Source organism: Sceloporus occidentalis, unplaced genomic scaffold (genome assembly GCF_023333645.1).
Source record: "Sceloporus occidentalis isolate IW3139 unplaced genomic scaffold, rSceOcc1.0.p SCAF_14, whole genome shotgun sequence".
Classification (NCBI taxonomy): Eukaryota; Metazoa; Chordata; class Lepidosauria; order Squamata; family Phrynosomatidae; genus Sceloporus; species Sceloporus occidentalis.
In genome coordinates, this window is record NW_028316994.1 from 1,169,252 (window position 1) to 1,195,880 (window position 26,629).

At 38.7% G+C, this 26,629-nt stretch overlaps 3 protein-coding genes across 3 annotated transcripts; 1 reads left to right on the top strand and 2 right to left on the bottom strand.

Annotated features, from left to right (window-relative positions):
• Positions 1 to 1,869: 1,869 nt before the first annotated feature.
• LOC149303456 (olfactory receptor 14C36-like) lies at positions 1,870 to 6,177 on the bottom strand. Its single transcript, XM_089480723.1, has 2 exons — positions 6,153 to 6,177; positions 1,870 to 2,849 (listed from the first exon to the last, which is right to left on the bottom strand). The coding sequence occupies exons 1-2, from the start codon at positions 6,175 to 6,177 to the stop codon at positions 1,870 to 1,872; spliced, it is 1,005 nt and encodes a 334-aa protein (XP_089336849.1).
• A 7,273-nt stretch (positions 6,178 to 13,450) lies between these two features.
• Positions 13,451 to 14,774, bottom strand: LOC149303457 (olfactory receptor 14A16-like). Its single transcript, XM_089480724.1, has 2 exons — positions 13,862 to 14,774; positions 13,451 to 13,554 (listed from the first exon to the last, which is right to left on the bottom strand). Exons 1-2 carry the CDS (start codon positions 14,772 to 14,774, stop codon positions 13,451 to 13,453), a joined length of 1,017 nt encoding a protein of 338 aa, XP_089336850.1.
• An 8,412-nt stretch (positions 14,775 to 23,186) lies between these two features.
• Positions 23,187 to 25,064, top strand: LOC149303458 (olfactory receptor 14A16-like). The gene is made up of 2 exons (XM_089480725.1): positions 23,187 to 24,097; positions 25,001 to 25,064. The coding sequence occupies exons 1-2, from the start codon at positions 23,187 to 23,189 to the stop codon at positions 25,062 to 25,064; spliced, it is 975 nt and encodes a 324-aa protein (XP_089336851.1).
• Positions 25,065 to 26,629: the final 1,565 nt, after the last annotated feature.

A 26,629-nucleotide genomic window follows, 5' to 3' on the forward strand; every position in this document is an offset into this window, starting at 1 on the left:
GGCTAAAGAAGCCAGTAAGGAGGCTGGCCCATGGATTTGAGGGTCAGGAGAGGCCAGAGACAGACTGGGCCATCAAGCTGCCCCCTCCCCGGCCATTGAACCGATTTCTGAAACCGGTGCAAACATAGTGGGAACCACGTTTTTTCAGAACCCGTTTCAAGAATCAGTTTAGGAAACAGATTTTCTGGTAAGTGGGAACAAGTGTATTTTAAGCTGTTTTTAAAAGTTTTTATCTTTGTGTTGTTTTACTTGTTTTCTACTTGTTGTTCGTCTCAGAAGCCCTTATGGTCTGGAAAGTGATACAGAAATACAATGTAAAAAATTGGTCAGCTGAGTGAGACTTCGACCCGGGATGCATCTGGCTGGCAGCATCCCACCTAGATCAGTGGCGATTTAGGTATGATAACATCCAGTGGCATCCTGGATCCAAGTGATAAGATCCTACGTAGATTGTGGATTGGGCAGAGCCAAGCCTATTTATATGCACCAAACTCTGCCTGTGTGTAGTACTGTACATTTCCTTGTATAAATTCATTTTGTCAGTACTGGCACAGCTTTTTAATCTCCTGAGGTCATTTTAATTGCCCCTTTAATTTGGTGTCATCTGCAAATTTGATAAGCATGCCTTCTATTCTGTCATCCAGAATAGAACAGCTCTGGACCCAGGACAGACCCCATTTGTTTCAGAGAAGAAAAAGACATATTCCCAGGATAATTGTGTGATCACGCTGAAGATTTTTATGACATTGAGCTTATTTAGGACTTATCCTGGGAAGAACCAGGAATATTCCAGCAACAAATCTTTTCCAGGACTTCCCCATGAATGTTTTGTTACTAGAGCATTCCTGGATCTTCATGGGTTAAGTCCTGGATAAACATGATGTGTCTGAAAATTTGAATGTGATAATACCCGCCATTAAAACTAAACATGACTTTATCCCATTGGGGATAAGTCATTTTAAAACGAGTGGGATAATCTCCTTAGTTTTGTCAGGTTTTTGAAATAACAAGAAAAGACAGTTGAAATTGATGGCTTGCAGGGCTGACAATCAGCTGTTGCTATTTACAAGTTTGTGTTCTACCTAAATACTAAATCAATGGCAGCTTTCCGTATTTACAGATTCTGCATCCACAGATTCAATGGGACTTCAGCATCCACAGATTTTGGTATCCATGCAGTGGGAAGTCCTGGAACCAATCCGCAGTGGATAACAAGAGCCCTGGTGGCACAGTGATTAATAAATGCCTGTACTGCAGCCACTCACTTAAAACCATAGGTTTTCAAGTTCGGTACCAGTGAAAGGGCTCAAATTTGACTCAGGCTTGCATCCTTCCGAGGTCATTAAAATGAGTACCCAGATTGTTGGGGGCAGTTAGCTTACAGTTGTAAACCGCTTAGACAATGGTGGCTTAGTATGAAGCGGTATATAAATTAAGATGTTTTGTTTTTTATTATTTTTAGTTAACTGGTTATGTATTTCCATGTAAAATTGACATATAATCAACATTCATAAATAACAACATTCATAAATATGAAGGGCCCACACGTCAGCATACAGAATTTTTTGGGTTCATGTTCAGCCTAAATAAATGCAAAAGCTTGCCAACCTTCAAAGGATATTTATTTTAATAAGGAACACCTGCTGGTCCGATAAGAAACAAGCTTTCTGACAATCTAATAAGGTACATAACTTATAATAATGAAAACTTTGCAGCCCTAATGTGTCTGAAATTATGTGCTATGAACAAAGGAATTGCAGCTACAAAATTTACTAGACACAAATGACACTGAAACATCCTATAATTGAAAATTATTCTTCATTCCAAACATGGAAGGATTGCTCACTTCATTAGAGCTTAAGGCAGAATTTACCAAAGAAGACAAAAAAAGCTATTCACAAGAAAGAACTTCAAACCCAGCAGGTTTTTCAGAGCACTTTTTAGCTCCCTGTTTCTTAAGCTGTAGATGAGTGGATTCATCAAGGGTGGCACCATCGTATATATCATGGTCAGGGATAAATCAAAAGATGATGGGGAATCTGAGGCAGATTTAAAGTAAGATGGATATGAAGTAAATACAAATACAGACAATACACTGAGGTGTGCCAGGCAAGTTGAGAAAGCTCTCCTCCTTCCCTGCCCAGCAGGAAATCTCATCACTGTAGTTAAGATGTACATATAACTCACAACAATGAAAACAAAGCAGCCTACTGCAACAACTGCACTCAACAAAAGAATTCCAATTTCAATCAAATACAAGTCAGAGCAGGCTAGCTTAAGTAAGTGTGGGATTTCACAGAAAAATTGGTTCACTCTGTTGGAACAAAAGGGGGATACAAAGGTGCCTATAGTGTGTAACACAACATAGAACAAGCTAATGATCCACACAGCAGTAACCATTTGAAAGCAGGCATACTTGTTCACCACAGCTTCATACTGTAATGGTTTGCAAATGGCAACATATCGATCATATGCCATGACTGTCAGAAGAGAGCAATTAGATGCTAAAAAGAATACATTGAACAGGACTTGAGCAACACATCCAGAATAAGAAATATGACTGTCATTTCTAAGAGAATTGACCATGGAGACAGGTAGAATGACTGAAATTTGCCCCACATCCTGTATGGCCAAGTTCATCAGAAAGAAGTACATAGGGGTATGCAAATGGTAGTCAGAGACTATTGTAGAGACAATGAGAAGATTCCCTGTTACTGCTGTCAGGTAAAAGATGAGGAATACAATGAAGTGTAGAATTTGCAGCTCCCAAACATCTGAGAACTGCAGAAGAAGAAACTCTGAAAGAGAGGATTTATTAACTGGACTTTGCTCTTCAGCATACAGACTCCCTGTGAAAGTAAAGAATGAGACTCGTTAGAATGAGTGGTAGCATAGTACTAAGAGTTTTGATTCTAAGCTGGTATTATATGGTTATGGCTGTTACTGCAGCTGTTACACTTAAGAACTCGCATCCTGTGTGTATGACATCAAGGCAGTATCTTATCTGAAAGCCTGAAATTTGAAGGAAATCAACTCTAAAACAGATTGTGGAGGGTGTAATCATATAGCACAATTTTATATCATTGATAGTATTTTAATTGTCATGAATCTACCCTATGGAATCCTGAGATTTGTAGTACTGTGAGTAATTGAGAATTCTCTGCCACCAAGCTATTGTGTTGTCATTAGAAAATACCCTAGGAAATTCTAAGAACTTCACCAAAATAAAAATCACAGGTTTCTATAGGGTGAACACATGGCTGTTTAGCATGTTATCTAACTGGTTCAATTATGCAGAGTGGATACAGACTGAGGAGTTTATCACACACATTTTTCTATACATTCTCAGAACGAGTAAGTAATGTGCATGGCTGAGTGAAAACGGAGTTTATCACATGCTAAACTACCGGCAAGGCATCCCCATGCCGTCACGGATCCTAACCCATTCCCGAGCCAGGCTGAGGTGTGTGAATTTTGCTCAGCCAGAAAGTTTTCTTGCTCAGCAGGAATCTTTACAGCTGAGCAAAATTCATGCGCCTCACCCTGGCTCGGGAATGGGTTAGGGTCAGTGATGGCAGGGGGATGCCTTGCCAACAGTTCAACATGCTTTTGATACTGTTCCCAGATCTAGATTGTGGGAAAAACCTATGAATAGTTCAATTGACAAACAGCTACTCCTCCTGCTTATTAAATCGCATGAGGATAATCGGCTGAAAGTGAGATGTAGCTCAGCAGGCCATATGTCCAAAGAAATCCAAGTTAAGATCGGAGTTAGACAAGGATGTGTTCTAGCCCCTATTCTGTTCAATTATTATATAAATTCCTTAGTTCCCCATTTGAATAAGATCTCTTTCCACCCTCCCAAAATAACAAATAGACATGTAAATCTACTTCTTTATGCCGATGACGTTGTCATATTATCTCTGACTCCCATCGGATTAAGAAGAGCTCTGAGGTCGCTAGTCACTTATTGTAGTGAAGAAAGATTAACAATAAATTGTTCTAAAACTAAAATCATTACTTTCTCTAAGCAACCCAGAAGAAGAAATTGGAAACTGGGAAAAGAAACTATTGAACAGGTTAAGACATTCAAATACCTGGGAATTGTGCTTCAGGCCACGGGTAATAGAACTGCACACTTGGGATATGTTTCAAAAAATGCACAAAAAACAGCTAATGTAATCCAACAATACTTTTTTTCTAAGGGAACCCAATTTATTCCAGCAGCAATTAAACTCTTCCAGGCTAAGGCCAGACCACAACTCTTATATGGGGCTCAATTAGGCCCTTATAAGGATCTTATGCCCCTTGAACGGGTGCAAACAAATTTTTTAAGGAAAATCTTTCAAGTTGGTAGCAGCGTTCCCAACGTGGTATTGAGAAGAGAGGCTGGAGTCAGTAAAATTGAAACAAGTATGTGGATTTATGTTTTATTCTATTGGCTTAAACTAAATAAAACCCCGGATGGACTAACAAAATATATCTTGACCGATACCTATAAATCTTACTGGGAATCGGCCATAAATAAGAAACTATTATCCATAGGCCTATCGAAAGAGTTCATACTAGAATTAAATCTCGATCAGGCCAAACTGTCCATAAAACAGAGACTACTCAATATAGAAGGACAGATAGAGACTGCTGCCTTTCCGGGGCGCTTTCTAATCAACAGATCAATTTCTATGCTGACACCTGCTTCATACTTGTTCCAAATTACAATACCCAAATTTAGAAGAGCTTTCTCTTTAGCCCGCTTTAACGCTCTCCCTTCAGCGGTTTTAGAAGGAAGATATAAGAAAACTCCTTTCAAAGCACGGCTTTGCCCTTGCAACAACTGTGATACTGAAACCCTTGAACATACTTTCCTGTATTGCCTATTCTTCAAAGATATCCGGTTTCAACTGATTACCCCACTTTTGGAAAAATTCCCAGGAAGCTCAGACACTGTACTTGTTTGTAATCTCTTGAATAGCCAGTCGCCTAGTATTGTATATACAGTGGCTAAATTTTGCTACATCGTATGTAAAATATGCCATCTCATGACGAGACAAAACCTCGAAGGCTAATAGAAAGTGTCACTCACACAGGCCAAAATCTGGACACTATCGGAGCTAGTAACATATTGTGCTACTCAACCTTCGCTGCTTTAGCCGCATGTATACATATTCTATTTTTATCCTCAATTCTGTTTTTAATGTTTTTATTATATAAGTAGCAATGTACAATTAATACAATTACATTCTGTTTTGTATTGCTGCAATTGCATTCTGTACTATATTGCTGGTCAATGACCGAATAAAATTTTAAGTAAGTGATAAACTCCATTTTCACTCAGACACACACATTCCCTGCTACTGCCCAGAACAGATAAAAAAGTGTGTGCAATAAACTTCTGAGTCTCACACTGGTTCTACTGTTGTGATATTTCAAATGGATGACCAAAAATGTTTATCCCCCAAATGCCTGATTTTTAATGCTCATTCCTTCCCATACCTTTACTCATCTATGTTCTTGCTACCCTAATCATGTAGGGCACCTTGACAACAGCTGATAGAGGATTTTATAGTTAAAAGTAAAAATATCACTTAAAGCAGAATGAAGCTTTATAACTGCTTATGTGAAAGGGTTATACTCATTAGTCAACAAAGGAATCAATCAAATATCTATTGATCACTTTATTGACACTTTTCATTTTCCACAAGACTAGGATTTAGGGTGATTTACAGTTTAAATATCTACTTTTAGTATCAGCTAAAGGAATCTATCTTCAGTACTTTTTTCGTTCAGGGAAAGAAATCAGGCACATGCACGGTCTCTGTGACACTAGACACCACTATAGGAGCAGGTGCTGAAAAAACTCCTACCAAAAGTCCTCTTACATTTCAGAATGCAATCAACTTAATAAATGACTGATGATAATTGGGAAGCAATAAACAGGAATAATTATTTAGCTGGTAGTCAAGGCTAAAAGAAAATTGGGAATAATTCTGCATCCAAAAAGCATTTGGCCTCCTCATCTTTCATAGCCAAAATATTCTAAACATGACACCAGATATTCTAAGAGTCAAATACAAAAGAAGGTGAATTTTAGGATAAAGCTGTTGAAGAAAGACTACTATTTACCACATAACTATTGTCAAATGTTAACTCACCAGTAGGCTCATGAAAACCAATCATTTTTGATTCTGGAAATGGTGCAGAGGATGTAACTTCTTTCCTTCTCCCGGTCTCTGATCAGATGTACCACATACCATATGGCAGCAATTAGTTAGAGGTAAAGAAGCCAGTAACTAATAAGTAAGGGATCAATGGTATAGGAAAAGGGTTGGAATGATAGTTCCAGTTTTGTTTCCAGATACTTTCAAGCAGGACTGGAAATTATCTCTGTTTGAAAACTTAGATAGCTGCTGTACATCCATATAGGGGATACTGAGCAAGCTGATTAGACTTTGAAGGTTATCGCATGGGGGCAAAACCGTCCCCCGATGTGTTCTAACGAGCACGAGCGCGGGCGCGCACGGAGCGTGACGGGAACCCGATGGGGCCCAGAATACTAGTTTACCGCACGGTGGAATGCCGCCGCTGCCGCCGGCGTTCCCATCGGGTTCCCGATGTGTTCCAGGAGGCGCCATTTCTGGGAACAGTTTCAAAAGCGTTCCCAGAAATGGCACCTCCTGGAACACATCGGGAACCCGATGGGAACGCCGGTGGCAGCGGCGGCGTTCCACCATGCGGTAAACTAGCGTTCTGGGCCCCATCGGGTTCCCATCACGCTCCATGCGGGCCCGCGCTCGTGCTCGTTAGAACACATCGGGGGACGGTTTTGCCCCCATGCGATAACCTTCTTTGTATAAGGCAGTTTTGTAGATCACAGGTAATCTCTGTATTTAACAAGAGAGAAGGTTATGAGAAGAAGAAATAAAGATTAAATAAAGGCAATTGAGCAGTGGGTATCCATAGATAAGAATGAAAGAAGGGAGAATTCTAAACATTGTAAAAGTGATATTTGTGATTGCTGCACAGACATTACTCACATAATTACTTATTGTATGAGCTATGATAAACTAGTTTGAAAGGAAAACAAGTGCCTAACAGTATATTCAAATCCAACATTACAACATGCAAGTCACACTACTCAACTTGATAGCAAATTCATTAGCACAAAAATAATCAAGAATAAAAGTAAAACTATGGAAAATAATATAACATAGCAGAGAAGGAAACAAAGGACTGTGTTAAATTTTCCATTTCAGAACACTGAAGAAACTCCTGAAATTACAACAATATGAAAAACTTCCAAGCCACTATTTTCTTCACAAATTTCTCTTACCTTCAGATGCACTTTCTTCTCCATTAATGCTTGATGGCTGTGTATCTCTCTAAACATCCATGCTACTTTATCAACATCCTCCCTTTTGATCTATGATGAAATCTCCTAAGGAGACCATTTATTTGCCTCTCTCTTCAGCTTCTGGGGATTTGTTCCAAGGAGTGGCCATCACAGTTCAGCAGTAAACGTGTATATTTCTGGCCTCACACTGTACTGATACAGTTATAAATAAATAAATGGATTTCTGGTCCTATACTTCACTGAGCACCTGAAAATGACAGAGCTTGAAAAAAAATTCCATCCTGCCATTTAAAATGTTAATATGAAGCAATTTCTGAATTCTAGTAAATTTTTATCTCTGTAAGCTGAAACAATATTTTTATTAAATTCACTCATTATTTGGAACTGACCATATTCAGTAGTTAAAGATGTTATACCATTTACTAGGGAGATGCAGGACACAGAAATTAGAACTACTTTATTAACTAAGTAGAAAAGATCTGCACAGATTTTATGTCTCTGAGTCGGAGCAGAGTCCCTCAGAAGTGTCTCATCTCATCCTAGCAAGCCATATGAAATAAGCTTGCCATCAATTGGCCAGTTCATGCAAAATAAACAAATTCCCCTGAGTCTCAAGATATAAAGAGAGTGTGTCCTACAGGAGAATTAAAGTTTTGGCTCACTACTTTTATCATAATGATATTTGCGAGTGCTCCCTATTGTTTCTGGGCAATTCCTCCCAATGTGAGATGTCTGTCAAAGAGCTGCCCATCTATCTTGCTAAGCCACCCAGTAGATTAAGCTGTGCTAGCATATCACCACAACTCAACAGGCTTCCATGCCAAATGTCCCTAAAACAACCTACGTCTTACCCATAGGAGCTCCTCTCAATTAGAAAGTGAGGGGTTATATCTGTTAAAACACCCATGTTTTTTGCCTCTCTAAACCCTGACTTGAAGATTGGGGCAAACCCCACAGCAGGAAGTATAGGTGCTGATCCAGTTCTAAATAGAACAAGTATAAAATATCTACGCATTTAAGGCAAGCTTTTCAAAGCCCCTACTGGTCAGTGCCCAGAAACAAAATATGATAATGAACCACTACTCTAGTGAATGAAAAGAGGGATGTCCTTTCCCCCTTTGAGCTACAAGCAGACTTACAGAGCTTACCACTTGGGCAAATAAGCCAGCTTACCTCTTCCGGCTTCAATGCTGGATCCAGGATGCTCCCAGATGTTATCATACCTAAATCACCACCATTCTAGGTGCAATGCTGCCACCTGGATGCATATTGGGTCGAAGCCTCATTGAGCCCACACTTTTTGAAGTTGGGGAGCTTCCAACTTAAAAAATTGGCCAGCTGAGAGAGGCTTCAGCCCAGGATGCATCTGGGTGGCAGTATATCGCTTAGATCGGTGGTGATTTAGGTATGATAACATCCAGTCTAATTTTGTATAATCAGACTGATTATATTAATATATAAGAATTTGCATTATTTTTATATTTTAAAAATTTTCTAACGTAAAGGGTTATCAAAATTACATGTTCCTGAAACGATCTCCCAAGAGATAGACGTGTCGATAGTGGCTAGTTAAATGTCCATACTAAATTTATATTTTGGAATATTAGCGGCTATTCTTACAGCAAATATATATAGCCTATATCCTGAGGATGAATGTTGTAACCACATTTTATTTATGTTCTGTACACATGAGCATATTCTCCTTGAATTTCCTGAATACCTTTTACTGTTTTGTGCTGGCTGTGTGCCATTATAAATGTTGTTGTTGATAACATCCAGTGTCATCTTGGATCCAGAATTGCAGCCGGAAGAAGTAAACCACTTTATTTGCCAAAGCGATATGATCCTGCATAGATTGTGGCTTGGGCCAAGAAAAGCCTATTCACATGAACCAAACTCAGCTAACATCTCCCTGCCATTCTAGTCAGTTTTAGACCTAGGTATGAGGAAGTTTCCTGTGACAGAATGCTAGCGTGTATACAATCAGAGAGAAAGTCTTGAAAAAGAAAAGAGGGCTGTAGAGAGGTGATTCTGAAATGGTTATAGGAAAGTTAAGGATAAGATGAGAGGGGGACATGATTAAAGGGTCCTTTTAACTGACAAACAAACATGAATATGATTAGATAGACAGACAGACAGACAGACAGATAGATAGATCATAGAGTTGAAAGACACCCGAAGGGCCAGCTAGTCCAACCCCTGCCATGCGGGAACTCACAATCAAAGCACCTCCAACCTCTGTTTAAAGACCTCCAAAGAAGGAGACTCCAGCACTCTCTGAGGCAGTGTGTTACTGTCAGGAAGCTCATCCTAAATTTGAGGTGGAATCTCTTTTCTTTAACTTGCATCCATTGTTCAGTGTCTTATTCTCTGGACCAGCAGAAAACAAGTTTGCTCCATCCTCAATATGTCATCCCTTCAGATATTTAAACAAGGCTATCATATCACCTCTTAACCTTCATTCTCCATGCTAAACATACCCAGCTCCCCAAGTCTCTCCTTCACCATTTTGTTCACCCTTCTCTGGACACACTTCACCTTTTTTGAATTGCGGTGCCCAGTGGTATCCAACACTGGGACCCGGTATTGGGGGGGGGGTCCTTGGGTAGAGCCAAAAGAGATCCCTCCCTCTCTGCCCTATGTGGTGCTGGACCCTCTCCCTCCCTGTTGCACACCATGGCACATGGCAGAGACATGGGGCCCCCCTCACTGGATGTCACCCCCCTTTGGGGGTATCAACCCGTGTGGCCCACACACCCTGCACTTTCCTAGTGATGCTACTGGTAGTGCCCAGGACTGGAAACAGTATTCCAGGTGAGGCTTGACCAACGCAGAATAGGGTGGCATTATTATGTCCCTTGATCTAAACACTGTACTTCTACTAATGCAGCCTAGAATCGCATTGGCCTTTTTAGCTGCCACATCACACTGTTGACTCACATTCAGCTTGTGGTCTACTAGGACTCCTAGATCCCTTTCACACATAGAAGCTTATCACATGCACCTTTAACCCGACTGCACCATAACGGGATACAGCTGGGATGTGTGATACAGGTGAGAATTACTGCATGTAATTTGCCACCGATTTCTGAGTATAGCCCAGCTGCATCCTGGGAGCTTTCTGACTTGGAAAAAGCGGCTGCTGAAGCATGCCTGGGAGCCAGGATGCAGCCAGACTGTACTTGGCCGACAGAATTGGCCACGAATTACATGTGATAATTCCCACCTAAATCCTGTGTCCCACCTGCATCTTATTAGGGTGCAGTAGGATTAAATGTGTCTGCAATAAGCTCTGTAGTCTCATTAAACTAGGTGTCCCCCTTCCTATATTTATGCATTCCTTCTTTTTTTTTTAACCTAAGTGCAGTACCTTACATTTCTCTGTGTTGAAATTCATTTTATTAGCTTTGGCCCAGCTTTCTAATCTATTAAGGTAATTTTGAATTTTGATCCTGTCCTCTGGGGTATTAGTATTCCTTCTAATTTGGTGTTATCAGCAAATTTGATAAGCATGGTCCCTATTCTTTCATGTAAGTCATTTATAAAAATGTTGAATAGTACTGGGCTCAGGACAGAGCCCTGTGGGACCCCACTGGTCACTTCTGTCCAGGATGAAGAGGAGCCATTGCTGAGCACCCTTTGAGTTCAGCCAGTCAATGAATTACAAATCATTTAAAGAGTTACTTTGTCTAACACACATTTCACTAGCTTGCTTGCAAAAATGTCATCAGGGACTTTGTCAAAGGTCTTACTGAAATGCAATATCCACAGCGATCTCTTCATCTACCAAGCTGATAATTTTATTTTAAAAGGGGATCAGATTAGTCTGGCATGACTTGTTTTTCAGAAACCCATGTTGACTTTTTGTCATTATGGCATTCTCTTCTAAATGTTCACAGACTCTGTTTAATGATCTGCTCTAGAATCTTCCCTAGTATTGATGTCAGTGTAACTGGGCGATAATTGTTGGGATCCTCTTTTTCCCCCTTTTTGAAGATGGGAACAACATTTGCCCTCCTACAGTCTGCTGGGACTTCTCAAATATTATTGCCAAATGGCTCTGAGATTACATTTGCCAGTTCTTTTAATACCCTTGGATGTAGTTCATCTGGTCCTGAGATTTAAATTCATTTAGATTAACCAGGTATTCCTGTACTACCTCTTTACTTATTCTGTGCTGCATTTCCCCTATTGTGTCCTCTGCTCCATATTCCTTAGACTGAGCACCATTTTCCTTTTATGAGAAAACTGGGGTAAAGAAAGTGTTGAGTAACCTTCTCTGAGTGTTGAAATAGATAAGGATTGGAATGAAGTCCACATGGATTTGAATTGGTGCTAAAATATATTGATATGCCCTCTAGCAAGCAAATAAAAATATTAATGTAAAATTAAGTAGGAAGAAATGGAATGAAATCCAGAGAGAGACCACAGAAGCCTTGTTTGCATACAGTCAGCCCTTTGTATCCATGAGGTTTTTGTTCCGGACCCTCCCATCCCCTGCAGATGCCATCCATGGATCACAAGCCCAATGAGACCTCAAGTCCTGTAGGTTTTAATGGCAGTGCACCATGCACATGGCTGTGACCATGGCCATGCAGTGTGACCACATGCATGCACCACCATTAGGGACAATGGGCAGGGCCATCCATGGTTGCTCAAATCCATGGATGGCAAGCCCGTGGTTGACAAGAACTGACTGTATTTTCCATTAATGTGAAGTCCTTGCTGTAAGGAAGAAAGACAGAATTACATTTACTTATTTATTTTATTAGAACTAGAGTCGCTGGAAATGGCTTGCTGTTGTTGTGTGCCTTCAAGTCATTTATAAGCCTAAGGAGAAGCTATAATTGGGTTTTCTTAAGCAAGATCTGTTCAGAGGAGGTCTGCCATTGCCTTCTTATAATCCATTTGTTCTTTCTCCTTCTGGTTCTGTTTTATTTACTTCTCTCTATTTTTCTTTTTGTTCAAAAACTGATAGTATTTTGAAAATGTTAATTTTAATATAGATATATATATATATATATATATATATATAGAGAGAGAGAGAGAGGGAGGGAGGGAGGGAGGGAGAGAGAGAGAGAGAGAGAAGGAGGGAGGAGGGAATCCCATTATTTCTGATGTGCACATGTGGAATACAGGCTTAAAAAACAATCACCAGTTGCATTGTGAACCAAGAAAATTATGGATTTCTAATGCCAAATTTCATTTACTCCCAAGGTATTTATCAGTTTTTTAACAAAAATATCGAGAGACAATTTCCTGCACATTAGTAACTTATCCTAAAATACTAATGTGAATGTTATACTCCTGGAGGAGATTGCAATCTCAGATCTGATGCAAACATCAGATTGTTGTTATAATAATAATAATAATAATAATGTTTATTTATATTTCCCGCCTCTCCCAAGGATTGAGGCGAGATTACATCAATAAAATAATACAATAATACAAATACAATTGATAAAACACTAATACTGAATTTACCACATTCCTATTAGTTCTCTAAAAACAGTTCATCAGTAGCCAACAATCATAGTCAAGAGTGGAACAACATCATAAGCTTTTATATGAAGTCTGATGGATAAGCCCGCCAGAAGAGATATGATGTTCCAATAAGCACTTCCCTGATGTTCTGAGAGTGCGGGGTGGATTGTGTAGGGAGAGGCGTTCCCGCAAGTAACTCGGGCTTGGTATAATTGGAAATAGTAGGAAAAGAAGAAGACTGTGTTACAGACTGATAGACTCAAACAAGGAAAACACTGGCCTGAGTTTGTAGAACCTAAACAGGATGGTTGATAACAGGGAGTCTTGGAGGCCTCTTAATCATAAGGTTGCCATAGACTGAAGCCAAGTTGATGTCAATGAACAATGGAACTCCACTTGATGTTTCAGAAATCTTTCAAATCCTCTAGCCTTTCGGTTTTTCCAGCAAAAAAATGGGGGGAGAGGGGTTAATAATGTGTTTCAGAGACTATAGGTTAACTAGCAAGCCATGATCATATTGTGTAAAATTAGAATAGGTGTCACTTTAAGTGAAGCTTAGTAAGATGATCAGTTTTAAATTATTTATTGACCCATTTGTGTGTGAGGAAAGTTCCATTAGTTTTTATGAGCTTCAGTAATAGGCCCATGGGTGAAGAAATTCTGCAACATCAAAATGTTCAAGAATTTGTAACAATAGACAACAGAAGAAGAAAAAGAAAAATCACATATTTTAATTTTGACATGGTTGATCTAAAACATAAGACTTACCTTAAAAGATATAGGTTCACTGCTGCCAGTGTGATCCAAGTCTTAAGAACAAATAAGCAATTTGGTGAAAAGATTTATAAATCTCCTATTATTTTTTTCTAACAGAAATACAATATAGCATGCTTCCCAACAACATCAATGTTTATTTAAATAGAATTTTATTCATTTTTAAAAATAAACCTCATGTCCTTTCACATTAGTTCTTTCTTGGCCAAAACACACTGATGTAATTAACAGGATCCTTGGATTAAATTTTCCGATTTAATAACATCTGAAAAGCAGTTTTTATGTCTTTGTTTCTCATGGTGTAGATGACAGGATTTGTTACTGGTGACAACACAGAATAAAGCAGAGCTGAAACGAGGTCCAAATCAGAGGCTGATCTGGCAATTGACCTGAGATAGGTGATAATGCCAGAAGAGACAAACATGGAGACTACAATGAGATGTGGTATGCAAGTGGAGAAGGCCTTTTGTCTTCCTTGAACAGAAGGAACCCTTAGCACTGCAGCAAAAATATGCACATATGAAGTAATGATAAAAACAAAGCATCCAAGGACCAAACCTGCAGACACAGCAATGAACACAGTTTCACCTCCATACCCATCAGAGCAGGACAATTCAAGGAGCTGAGGGATTTCACAAAACAAGTGGTGGATGATATTTGAGCAGAAATTCAAAGAAAATGTACCTGCGGTGTGAAATGCTGCATTGAGAAAACCACTGATCCAGACACCACAAGCCATTCTGAGACAGGCTATCTTATCCATTAGGGACTCATAATGCAGAGGGTCACATATAGCTTTATAGCGATCATATGCCATGACAGTAAGAAGAGAAAAGTCTGAAGTCATGAAGAAAAGGAAGAAAAACATTTGAGCTGCACACTCCCCATAGGAAATGGACTGATTGTTCATGATGGAATTCGACATTGCTTTAGGGAGAGTGACTGAGATGGAGCCAAGATCAACAATGGATAAATTCATCAGGAAAAAATACATGGGAGTGTGGAGGCGGTGATTGAGAGCTATAGTTATGATGATGAAGATATTCCCACCAAGTCCTGCCAAATAAATGGCTAAAAACAATACGAAGTGCAAAATCTGGAATCCCTGGGTGGTGTTAGTTATTCCCTGAAGGAGAAACTCAGCAATTTTGCTTTTATTTGACATATTTTCCTTTGATGTGAAGTCCTTCCTATAAGGAGGAAAGAAAGAATTATATTTATTTCCTAATTCCATTAGACCTGGGATTGCTGGAGATGGCAACTCTAACTTTAATGGTTGTGCAGAAGAGGAAATTGCAGCAGGTGTTGCTTGACACACAACCAGGTAACAAGCAACACCTGCTGAAATGCTCTCTTCTGTATGCCCTTTAAAGGGACAGGAACCATCTCCAGCTTTCACTCTAACAATCCTAATTTATACCTATTGGAATAGAGGGAGGAAAGAAAATATTAGGACACTGTATTGCCTGCTTTGGGGTGTCAGATATGTATCTTCATTATAGAACAAACAAAGATTTTTTTCTTACTTTAGCAAAGATAATGTTGTGCAGTATGTGCATTTTATATTGGGTGGGGTCCACATTAAGTTAGTTAAGCTACATCCCTATGGACACTTAAAATCATGGATTACAATCATAGAATCATAGGTGGAACTGCTCTTGAAGATGACTTAGAAGCTACAGTACAAAATATAGCAGCAGGATTGGTGGTGTACCATTCAGACAACACATAACAATTTCTTTCCAGCCTGAATTCAAGATGCTGCTTGATGACATTCAAACTCTCAATGGCTTGGAGCCTCAGTGTGTGAAGGAGTAGCCTTCTTATAAATGTCTGCCAAAGAGTGAAATCTGCTGGAGAGCCCTCCTATGTGCCCACTAGTGTGTGTGGAAGGGAGAAAGAACACAATAGAGGGCCTTGTCACCTGTGGCTCCCCATTTTTGGAATGCTCTGGCAGGCCTGACTGGTGATAATATTGGCCATCCAGACTCTTTTTACAACCTCCAAAGAAGGAGAGTCCATCACACTCCAAGGTAGCATATTTCACTGTCAAACAGCCCTTACCATCAAGAATTTCTTTCCATTTTTTAGGTGGAATATCTTTTCTTGTAGTCTGAATTAGAAGAAAACAAGCTTGCTCTATCTTCAATATGATATAACTTCAAATATTATCTGGGAGTATTTCCCACTGAATCAAATGGCACTAGATTCTGAACAAAAATACTGAGGATAGTCTTGTTAGTTCCCTTTGAAATCATTGGAACTTATTTTTCTTTGGTTTTTTCATGCTATGTGGCCATGTTCTAGAAGAGAACTTATATTGGAACTTATATTTCACATATATTTAAGTAAGGTTTCACTATATCAAACCCATTGTTTCCTTAAATTGCAATCAATTGCTTTGACCTAGCATCAAAAATTTACATGAGAAAAAATATATTTCTGAATGTTCAGTTGATGCTGAAGTTTACTGTAGATTTCCAATGTTTGTCTGGGTTCTACTGTATTATTCATCTCTCTCTATATATATTTTTATACACATATCCATTTGAAATTAGTTGTTGAATGCAACAAGTGATATACTATACACATTGCGCATCCCTTTTGTAAATGTCTGGATTTGGAAGTAGGAAGAAACTACTAGTTATGATGAAATATTAAGAAATGTTCCATCTATGTGTGTGTTGTATATCATAAATAAGAAGTATGTTGATCAGTATTTTCATTCAAGCAGGTAAAATGCATAAAGGCAGAGGTAGAAAATAAACTTACAAAACATGGATTTGTACGCCTGCCGGTGCCTGTCGTTGCTCCAAAGTAAAAAGAACCCAGAAAAAACAGGTTCTTTTTCCACCAGCATAGTTACGTTGTGAGTGTGCCAATGGCGCACTCATAATGTAACTGGCGTGGTGTGACATGTGGACGCTATGCGTCCATTACGTCATAATGGCAGCACCTGTGTACACAGGTGCCGCCATTATAGCACCGCCAATATGCAGTTGCCATGCGGTCCCTAACCCTAGTTGCTCCGCTGCCATGCCACAAAAGGCCCATCTGTCCTGGGCCAGAATCACAAACTATATGGACACAGCATTGGACAGTCATCTATAGAGTAATCTGATTAAATGAACAGAACATAAAGTAGTCCTGGCTAACTTATGTCCCATTGATTTCAAACTGACTCCTCTAAGAATGTCTAAATCAAGATCTAATCCATGCAACATAATGACAACATAATGACATTTCCTTGCATATACTTGCAGGAATTTAAAGAAATGTTAAAAGTTATGAGCAAAAGCTGCAGTCTTATGTCATCTTAACTGAAGATAGTAAGATCAACTTCAGAGTTAACATGTACAGTATAAGATTTCATTTTATGTCTATAATCCTAACCACACTAATAAGGAACCATGGGACTTGCTTTTTAAGTAAATTGCATTTTACATACCTGCAGTGCTAAATACAAGATTGGATCCAGAGATCCAGTGGTAGAAACTCCTCCATCTGAAGAAACTTTTCTAGATCCAAACTGTATTTATTGGAAAGAGAGTTCCATTAAACATTGGTCATTTACTTCTCGTTGGGTAGGAAAAGAGACACAATTCAGATATTGTAACATGTATGAATAAGGCAGCACAGGTATAGAAAGTTATTCTAAACTGAAAAATGAGATACTGTATGCAGTCTTGTTATGTGTGTGTAAAAAGAAAGAAAACTCACAGACCCCTTGTGGTGCGTTGCTGATTTCTCGAGAAGTCCACATTATCTGCCTGTATATCTATCTAGAGAGCCAGCATGGTGTAGTAGTTTGAGAGTTGGACTATGACTCTGGAGACCAGGGTTCAATTCCCCACTCACCCATGAAACCCACTGGGTGGCCTTAGGTGAATCAGATTCTCTCAGCCTCAGAGGAAGGAAAAGACAAATTGCTGCAGTAGCAATCTTGTCAAGAAAACATCATAATAAGTCAGAAACAATTTTAGGCCCCACAACAACCTATCTATCTATCTATCTATCTATCTATCTATCTATCTATCTATCTCACATATATAGATTAGCAATTATGTTTCTTGGCATTTATTTTGTCCAAGGACTGGAGAGGGGGGAAGAAAGGTTTTTTTGTATCAGGTTAGACTAGGACAAAACTGACTGAGGGTGAATCTGCACTACAAGGTTATATCCAATTCATATCACTTTAATTCTCTTGGCTAATATGTATGGCAAGAGCCAGCATGGTATAGTGGTTTGAGTACTGGACTATGACTCTGGATACCAAGGTTCAAATCCCTGCTCAGCCATGGAAACCCACTGGGTGAACTTGGGCAAGCCACACTGTCTTAGCCTCAGGGGAAGGCAAAGGCAAGCCCCCTCTGAATAAATCGTCCTGAGTAAATCCCATGATTATGGCCTTAGGATCCCCATAAGTCAGAAATGACTTCCAGACACACAATAACAAATTATGAATGGGATCCTGAGATTTTCAGTTTGGTAAGTAATTACTCTTCTCCTCTGAAGAACTCTAGTGTACAGACAGGAATTGCAAGATGTTGCAGTTCCCACAAACCTAAGGCAACATAGGTAATGGTGAGGAAAGCTGTGGCCTACAGTTCAACAATATCTGGAGAGCCTCATAATTCCTTCTTCTGCTCTAGTGCCTATCTATAAAGAATTCCAAACACTTCATGAAACTATAAATCCTAGCATTCCATAAAATGAAGCACTGACAATTAAAGTGGTATGAAACTTGTTGTTGTTATTGTTTATTTGTATAGGGCCATACATTTACATGGCCCTTTACAAAAACAGAAACAGTTCCAAACATTACATCCTGCCAATGACGTACAATCTAAGGATAATTTTTTTTACAGTAATTAGAAAGTATTGTATGAAGATAAAACACAATACTATAATAGCAGAGAAATAACAGTGGGCCCAAAACGGAGCCCTGTGGAACCCAACTAAAAGAGGAAGATACATGTCTTCCGGCTGCCATAGTAAATGAGTGATTTGAGAGATGGGATGTGAACCAGCTGAGAACTGAATCGGTAAATCCTAAATTATGGAGCAAATCCAAGGAAAGATCATGGTCAGCTGTGTCAAATGCTGGGCACTGCATAAAGTCTCTTTATCTGTCCCCAGACAGTAAATTTTGAATCTCTTTTCCCAGGGAAGTTTTCTGGGGTTCACAGGGTGAGCAAAAAGCTAAAAAAAATGGGAAGTTTAAGGAGATGAGATTATCAGGGTGAGAGAAAGGGATATTGATGGGATGGATGAGAAATTGGGTTTTCTAAAATTCATACAGTTGTCGCCCCTCTTAAGCTTAGGACAGAGATAGGGGAGAAATTTGAATAAAATCGCCTATGACATTTTTCAGTTTCCTTTTGGTAGTGATTTTTGTGACAGAATATTGTTAAATTGCGGGAATAGAATGTAATTTTTTTAAGCTTATTAATAAATAACCAAATGCATTAAACTCTTTTTACTAACTTTCCTTTCTTGGATGATAATGCACTTGCTCTCATAGTGCTTAGGAACACTTTTGTTGCTGTGTGTCTTCATGTCATTTCTGACTTATGGCGACCCTAAGGCAAACCCTAAGGCTATCACAGGGGTTTCTCAGCCGTTTTCTTCAAAGAGGGTTTGCCACTGGAATCATCTGAGGCTGGGAGAGTGTGACTTGGCCAGGGTCACCCAGTGGGTTTCATGGCTGAGTGGGGATTTGAACCTTGTTCTTCAGAATCATAGTCCAACACTACTACTTGTGCAATCAGTTTAGAATTGCTTGTATGATTATTCATGCAACTAGTAGAACTAGAAACAGAGATTCCCCATTTGCAGAACAGAGATAACAATGTGAATTGTACTAGAAAAATGACTTGTCCAGAGTGACCGGTCATTTCTCACATAATTATGCAAACTTACCATCTTAAGCTAATAATATTCTCACAGTTAGATGAGTGTCTATTGAGTGCACAACTTGTTTCACATTCTGGAGACTAACAAAGCATCTTTTGACTGTTTCAGCAAAAAGGTAAAGTATTTCTTTCATGTCTTGGGGAAGTCTGAAGAGCTACACAGTGCTCTCAAGTGGCTGTCGAAGGAAGATTCTATCATCGATTTACAAAGAAACACAATGGATACCAGGCGCTGTGGGCTATACTCCAGAGAACCATCTCTGAGGATTCCTTGCCTAAGAAAACCCAATAAAATTCATGGGGCTCTTATAAGTCGACAAGAGACTTGAAGACACATAAACATGTATACTTTGTTATTTATATAGTTCTTCTTTCCATGCTAAATATGATAACTTTTTTGGAGAGTCAGAAGATCCGTTTGTCAGAGGTGAGTCAAACTCATACGCAACAATATTTTATTTATTTGTATTTATTCATATCCTGCATTTCTTCAAAGATAGAATGACAAATATAATTTATTTTTTTAAAAGCGTGGGGAAATGTTTAAGATACTTTAAAACATGCTGGTCTATCCCACTGAACACATCATGAAATGAACTCTATTTTTAAAACAATAATAATAATAAAATAATGATGCATTGTCTTCTAAAATGAATCAACATGGTGGCAGAAATTCTGTGCTCTGTTATGAATTGTACATAATCTCAAATAGTTGGTTTTAATCTTTGTTAAAGCAGCTCTTATAGTTTTATATTACCAGTATTTTTGGAATGTTTTTTGTTAAATTGTATATATATTGTACTGATACAATTATTATTTTAGCCACCCAAAGCAAGTATCATTCTTAGATTATTGAACAGCAGGGCAGTCCTGCACTTGTCAATGCTGAAACAAGTTTTATTGAATTCATTGGAGCTTATTCCGAGCATGTATAGCAATATCATTGAAGTAAAAAGGTAATTATTATAAGAAAAGTATGCTAAATGCTTATAGTTGCAGTTTTGTTCATGCTTATGTCGGTATATTTTGTTGTTGTTGTTGCTCTGTTGTTGTTGTTGTTGTTGTTGTTGTGTGCCTTCAAGTTATTTCTGACTATGGGGACCCTAAAACAAACCTATCACGGAGTTTCCTTGGCAAGATTGGGTCATGTAGGCATATGTCCTAGCAAAATTAAAGGATCTTACCTCTGAGTTTATATGTTTAGGATTCTCCTACTAATTTTCTACAAAAAAGGAATACTTCCAATTCAAGATTTTATTACAAGTAATGTCTCTTTAAAGTTGGTTTCTCCCCCCCCCCCCATTTTTATTGGGTTATAACATTTTAATTTTTTAATTGGATTATCACTTTATGCGGGCCCTGACTCAGGTCTCTGGCATCTTATACGGAAAGACAATTATACCACCCTATGGTCTAAAAATATCCAGGAGAAATTGCTGAGATTGGGTTTCTCAAATAGTTTTTTAATGTCACAAGACCTTTCGAGAGCCCAGCAGATTATGATACGCCGCATAAAAGATATTGATACTCAATATTCTTTATCTTCTGCTTGTACCACCTGCTCTCCCATTAGCCTAGGGCTACAGTTTAACTCAGAGAAGGAGGCATTTTATCTGCAAAACCTGACTATTCCAAAGTACCGAGCTGTGTTCTCTAAAGCCAGATTTAATGTAATTGCTTCAGCACTTCTAGAGGGTCGGTTCAAGGGAATCCCCCACCATGAACGGGTTTGTCCCTGTGGTGATGGTTCTATTGAGTCGTTAGAACACGTCTTATTCTTTTGTACCTTCTATAAAGACGAGAGGGCAAGATTAATCTCTCCCCTCCTGCTCAAGTCTCCAGGCAGATCGAACAGTTGGTATATGGAATACCTGCTGAACGATACTGAGAAAAGTAAAACGGAAACAGTGGCTAAGTTTCTTTGTTCGGCTGTTAAAACACGCAAGACTATGAGTCAACATAATTGAACAGCTTGGCCTTTTGCAACTTGCACTTATCTAGGCTCTGTGCCTAAGGCCTTGTATTATACACTTTTTTTTTCTCCTTTTAGAGCTTTTCAGTTAAAATAAATATAAATTTCTATCCTTTGCGCAGGTTATGAATATATATTCCATGATTTTATTTTTAAAAGTCCGTGTATTTTAATGTTTTTAATGTTTTTTTTAATTGGATTATCATATTTTTTGAGAGCCAGTATAGTGTAGTGGTTTCTGAGACCAGGGCTTGAATCCTGACTCGACCATGTAAACCCACTGGGTGACCTTGGGCAAATCACACTTTCTCAGCCTCAGGGTAAGGCAGCGGCAAATCCCCTCTGAAGAAACTTGCCAAGAAAATCTCCTTGATCGGTTCAGCTTAGGGTTGCCATAAGTTAGACACGATTTGAAGGCACACAACAATAAGATATGTTTATTGGATTATCCATAAAGTGTTATATTCCACAGTGTTTTCCATCTCTACTTTATTTTTGATCTCATTTACACACATACAAACACATACATATGGGAAGCATCAGATTTCAAGGACATTTGATTGGCTGCCCTGGTTCTCTCTCCAGGCATTCTGGAAATTGAAGTCTATAACAACTGGACAGCAAATATTTGAGAACCATTGGTCTAAATGACAGATCTGAGTACCACAAAGCTATGAAAGATTGGCGCTACATGCTGCAAATTCTACAATGCTAGCCTATAGATCTCTTGTGTATTATAGTGTTAACCAATATAAATTTGGGGGGAGGGGTAAGAAGTGTACCTCTTGATAGATCACCAATCATCAAAAATATTCTACAGCAAAAAATATTCTCTGTTTCATAACCTCCAGCAAATGTCCATTGCCTGTGAACACTTCAAGGGATTTATATGTTCTAACAGTACAGTTCTTATTCATGCTTAGCCAGAATAAATTCCCATCCAACAAGACTTTCTCTGTTATAAATGTAAATTATGAAGAAGTAGTGGGCAACATGCTTCCTTTTTCCACAAATATAATTTCCAGTTGAAGCAAATGGAGTGATACAAAGAGTGAAATGGAAAATGCTGAACATGTGGGATATAAATAAACTCTTGCACCAATTCAGCAAGAAACCTCTATCACGTTATACCTATGTATTCCATGCTCTTGTAAGACTCCATATCTGGACAGTTAAATGAATATGTGAGTAGTTATTTAATATATGTATTGGGTTTTTGTTTCAGTTTTGTGCTTTCATGTAATGTCATATACAGCTCAAATGAGAAGAATGGAAATACACTTTGTAGCATATCGCATGATGAAAGAAACTGGAGGTTCAGCTGGACAGTAGTGGCTTTCTTTGTGCCTTACTGCATGATGTCGTAGTTTTTCAGTTTACTTCCCATGGGAGTTGGTCATAAAAGCATGTATTTTGTCAAATGGACTTTTCCAGCTGGAAAAAAAATGGTCAATTTTACAACCATCTCCTGCAGGATGAGAACTGAAGAACGGCGATGTCATGCAGTAAGGCACGTAGAAAGGTGCCACTATCCAGCTAAACTTCCACTTTCTTTCCTCGTACTATAAGCTCTTTAAGATCAACACTTTATTTAAAGTCTGTCTTAATGAAACAGTAGATTAGATAGTAACTTTTAAACTATATTTTTATTGCCTCTCACATTCACAGCACAATTTCTGTTTAGTGCACAATGCTGAACCTGTCAGAGGCTGGATTTCTGCTCTTGGAGTTTACAGAGGTCCGGGAACTGCAGATCCTAGTTTTTGTTGTCTTTCTGATACTCTATTTGGCAACAGTAGTTGGAAATCTTCTCATTGTCTTTGCAGTAGCTATGGATCATCACTTGCACACTCCCATGCACTTCTTTTTGATGAACTTAGCCATACAAGACCTTGGCCAAATTTCAGTCATTATCCCCAAGTCCATCTCCAATTCTCTCATGGATACCAGACACATTTCTTATTCAGGATGTGTTGCACAAGTTCTTTTCTTTCTCTTCTTTCTAGCATCGTACATCTCCCTTCTCACAGTCATGGCATATGATCGGTACGTTGCTATTTGCAAACCTTTGCACTATGACATTGTGATGAACAGAGGTGCCTGTATCAAAATGGTTGCTGGTTCATGGACCATTGGATTTCTCTATGGAATGTTACACACCAGTGGCACCTTTGGAATCCCCTTCTGCTCAAACATTGTGAACCAGTTCTTTTGTGAAATTCCACAGTTACTTAAGCTTGTCTGCACTGACTTATACTTGATTGAAATTGGAGCTGTTGTACTAAGTATTAGCATTGTCTTTGGCTGCTTCATCTTCATTACTGTAACGTATGTGCACATCCTCATTGTGGTTTTGAGAATACCTTCTGTGGAGGGGAGGCAAAAAGCTTTTTCCACTTGCCTCCCTCACCTTATTGTCTTCTCCACATTAGTAATCACTGGGTGCTTTGCCTACCTCAGGCCACCTTCCTCTACCACTCCATCATATCTGGATCTAATCATTAGTGTGATCTACTCCATCTTTCCACCCATGTTAAATCCAGTAATCTACAGCATGAGGAACAAGGAGATCAAAGCTGCCTTGTCAAAACTATTAGGTTTGGGGTAGCCTTCTGTGGTTGCATCTACACTGAAGAATTAATTCAGTTTAACACCACTTTGATTGCTATGACTCAGTGCTATGGAATTCTGGGATTTGTAGTTTTGTGAGATATTTAACCTTCTCTGTCAGAGAGCTCTGGTGCCACAACAAATCTCAGGATTCCATAGGTTGGAATCATGCCAGTAAAAGTGGTGTCAAATTGCATTAATTTTGCAGTGTAGCACCAGCCAAAGGCAACATGATCTCGGTATTAGTAACAGTGAATGGAATTTTGTATGTGCTTGGTTGCAAGCATAGTGATCTACAATGATAGCTGAATGAATATTTGTATTGTCAGTCATGTGTTGTAAACATATCCTTATAGTTTCTTGCATATTTTATATTTATTTATTTATTTCAAGCAGTTTGTTTATTTGCTTGTTTGTTTGTTGCATGGCTGCCCAATATTCGCAAATCAGCACACTCCTCAGTCCCTGACTATCAATCACTGACCAAATATTGGAACTAACATAGTACACTATGGAACTACAGAACCACAGGAGTAAAATCAGGAATATCCCAGTTTTAGGTAGTCTGGAAATGACCTTTGTTAGACCAATCTACTTGTCAAGGCTATTAGTACCCAAATTTAGGTCACCCTTCACTGCAGCCCACTTTAACCTTCTTACCTCAGCAGTTTTAGAAGGGAAATATAAGTTGCTCCCTTATGAGAAGCGGACATGCTCATGTTTTGACACCTCAGTGGAATCACTCCAGCATATTGTATTGTACTGCCCTTTCTACCAAGGTATGCGCTCCTCTTTAATTCACCCAATTTTACAAAAATTTCCAGTTCAAACAACTAATCACTACCTGACACTACTACTCAAGGATGTAGATCCACAAATTACTGAATATATGGCCCGATTTTCTGCTGTCACTATTGCTACTCATAAACAAATCACTAAGGAGCAGACTTATGGCTAAATGGTGGAATGAGAAGTTAAAGGATTGCTCCCTCTATGTTCTCCCTATGTTGGTGTGTAATACCTCTTGTGTACACATGCATTTGGGGTTAAATTTGTTTTTTACTATTTTTTTCTTTATCTTTTTTGTAAGAGTGCTTTTATTGATAATGTTTATATAACTTTTATATTGCCTCTACATTGGTGTGTAATGCTTCCTGTATACATATGCATTGGGGTTTTAATTTGTTTTTATTACTTTTTATAAGAGTGATTTTACTAATAATGTTTATATAACTTTGAGATATTTGAGTCAAAGACCGTAAATAAATAAATTCAATTCATAGTACTTTGATATGAAATACGGATTAGAAGAATGATTTTTATGAGCTGATACCAAAAATTCCATTGTTTCCTAAGAAGGATTGAGTTCAAGAGGTGTCATTTCTGATATGAATAAAGAGAGTTCTACTATATTCCAGTGTCTCACTGCTACGTTTGTAGAGTGTAGAGCAAATAAACTAGAGATTGGGGAAAAATATGGCTATCTAGATACTGTTGGATTGCAGCTCCTCTCAGCCTTCACTACTGGCTGTGCTGGTTAGGGTTGATGGGAGTTGCAGTCCAGTAAAACCTTGATTGCTATATGTTATGTATTCCTAAAGTAAATTACCAGTGCAGAACTAATGCATAGAAATTGCTGCCACAGCATGTAGTGATGAATTCTAACTTAGACAGTAGATCATATGGATCCATGGTGGAAAAGTCTATGATCAGCCATTGGTCATCATAGTTGTATATAATGTTTAGGTCAGAAACAGAGCTGCAGAAATAATACAGCTTGACATCATTTTATCTGCCATGACTCTATGACATAGAATTCTGGGATATGTAGTTTTGTTAGCTAGGTAGTCTTCTCTCAGAATACCCTCAGGGTGCCTCAACAGACTACAAATCCCAGGATTGCATAAGATTGATCCATGGCAGTTCAAGCAGTGTCAAAATGCATTAGTTCTGCAATGCAGACACAGCCTAGGTTGTTGGGAAGAAAGAGGCATCAATGCTTGTAAAATGGTTGTCAGAAAAGACAACTCTAGACAGCATGCCTGCATTTTTGTTTCACTTCTCTCTCTCTCTCTCTTTCTTTGATCTATGTACTGAAACCTTTTTGCTTCCTTTTTGCCTTCAAAAATCACTTCCCCCAAAGACTAAAGTTAGTTACTCCTTTGTCTCCCTTCATCTTGGAAACTAGCATCTGTGAGGCTCCACCCTAATAATAGCTCACCCCTACACATAAGAGCCAGCTTTTTAGGGTTCTTGTACTGAATTGTAGATAAATGCATTTCACCTATCTCCTTTCCTATCTCATGATGGATTTCCTGAAACAACAAATGTAAGTTTCCTTATGAGAGCAGCTCAAGTACTTTCTCATGTTCCTACCACAAGCTCATATTGCACTGACTCTGCTTGAAATAAATACCAAATATTCCTATTGCTACACCTCTTAGTATTGGGCACTGGAGGTATGACAGTCGAAGACGCCTGTTGATCTCATATGGATATCCCAGAGGCATCTTGAGTATTGGA

Excerpts from the sequence above, each read along its gene's own strand:
- LOC149303456 (XM_089480723.1), bottom strand. The coding sequence starts at position 6,177 with ATGATTGGTTTTCATGAGCCTACTG. Across the intron at positions 2,850-6,152 it reads TGGTTTTCATGAGCCTACTG|GGAGTCTGTATGCTGAAGAG; the intron begins GTGAGTTAACAT and ends TTACTTTCACAG.
- LOC149303457 (XM_089480724.1), bottom strand. The coding sequence starts at position 14,774 with ATGTCAAATAAAAGCAAAATTGCTGAGTTTCTCCTTCAGGGAATAACT. Across the intron at positions 13,555-13,861 it reads TTTTCAGATGTTATTAAATC|TTTCTTTTTCTTCTTCTGTT; the intron begins GGAAAATTTAAT and ends AAATATGTGATT.
- LOC149303458 (XM_089480725.1), top strand. The coding sequence starts at position 23,187 with ATGCTGAACCTGTCAGAGGCTGGATTTCTGCTCTTGGAGTTTACAGAG. Across the intron at positions 24,098-25,000 it reads TTGTCAAAACTATTAGGTTT|CCGATTTTCTGCTGTCACTA; the intron begins GGGGTAGCCTTC and ends TGAATATATGGC.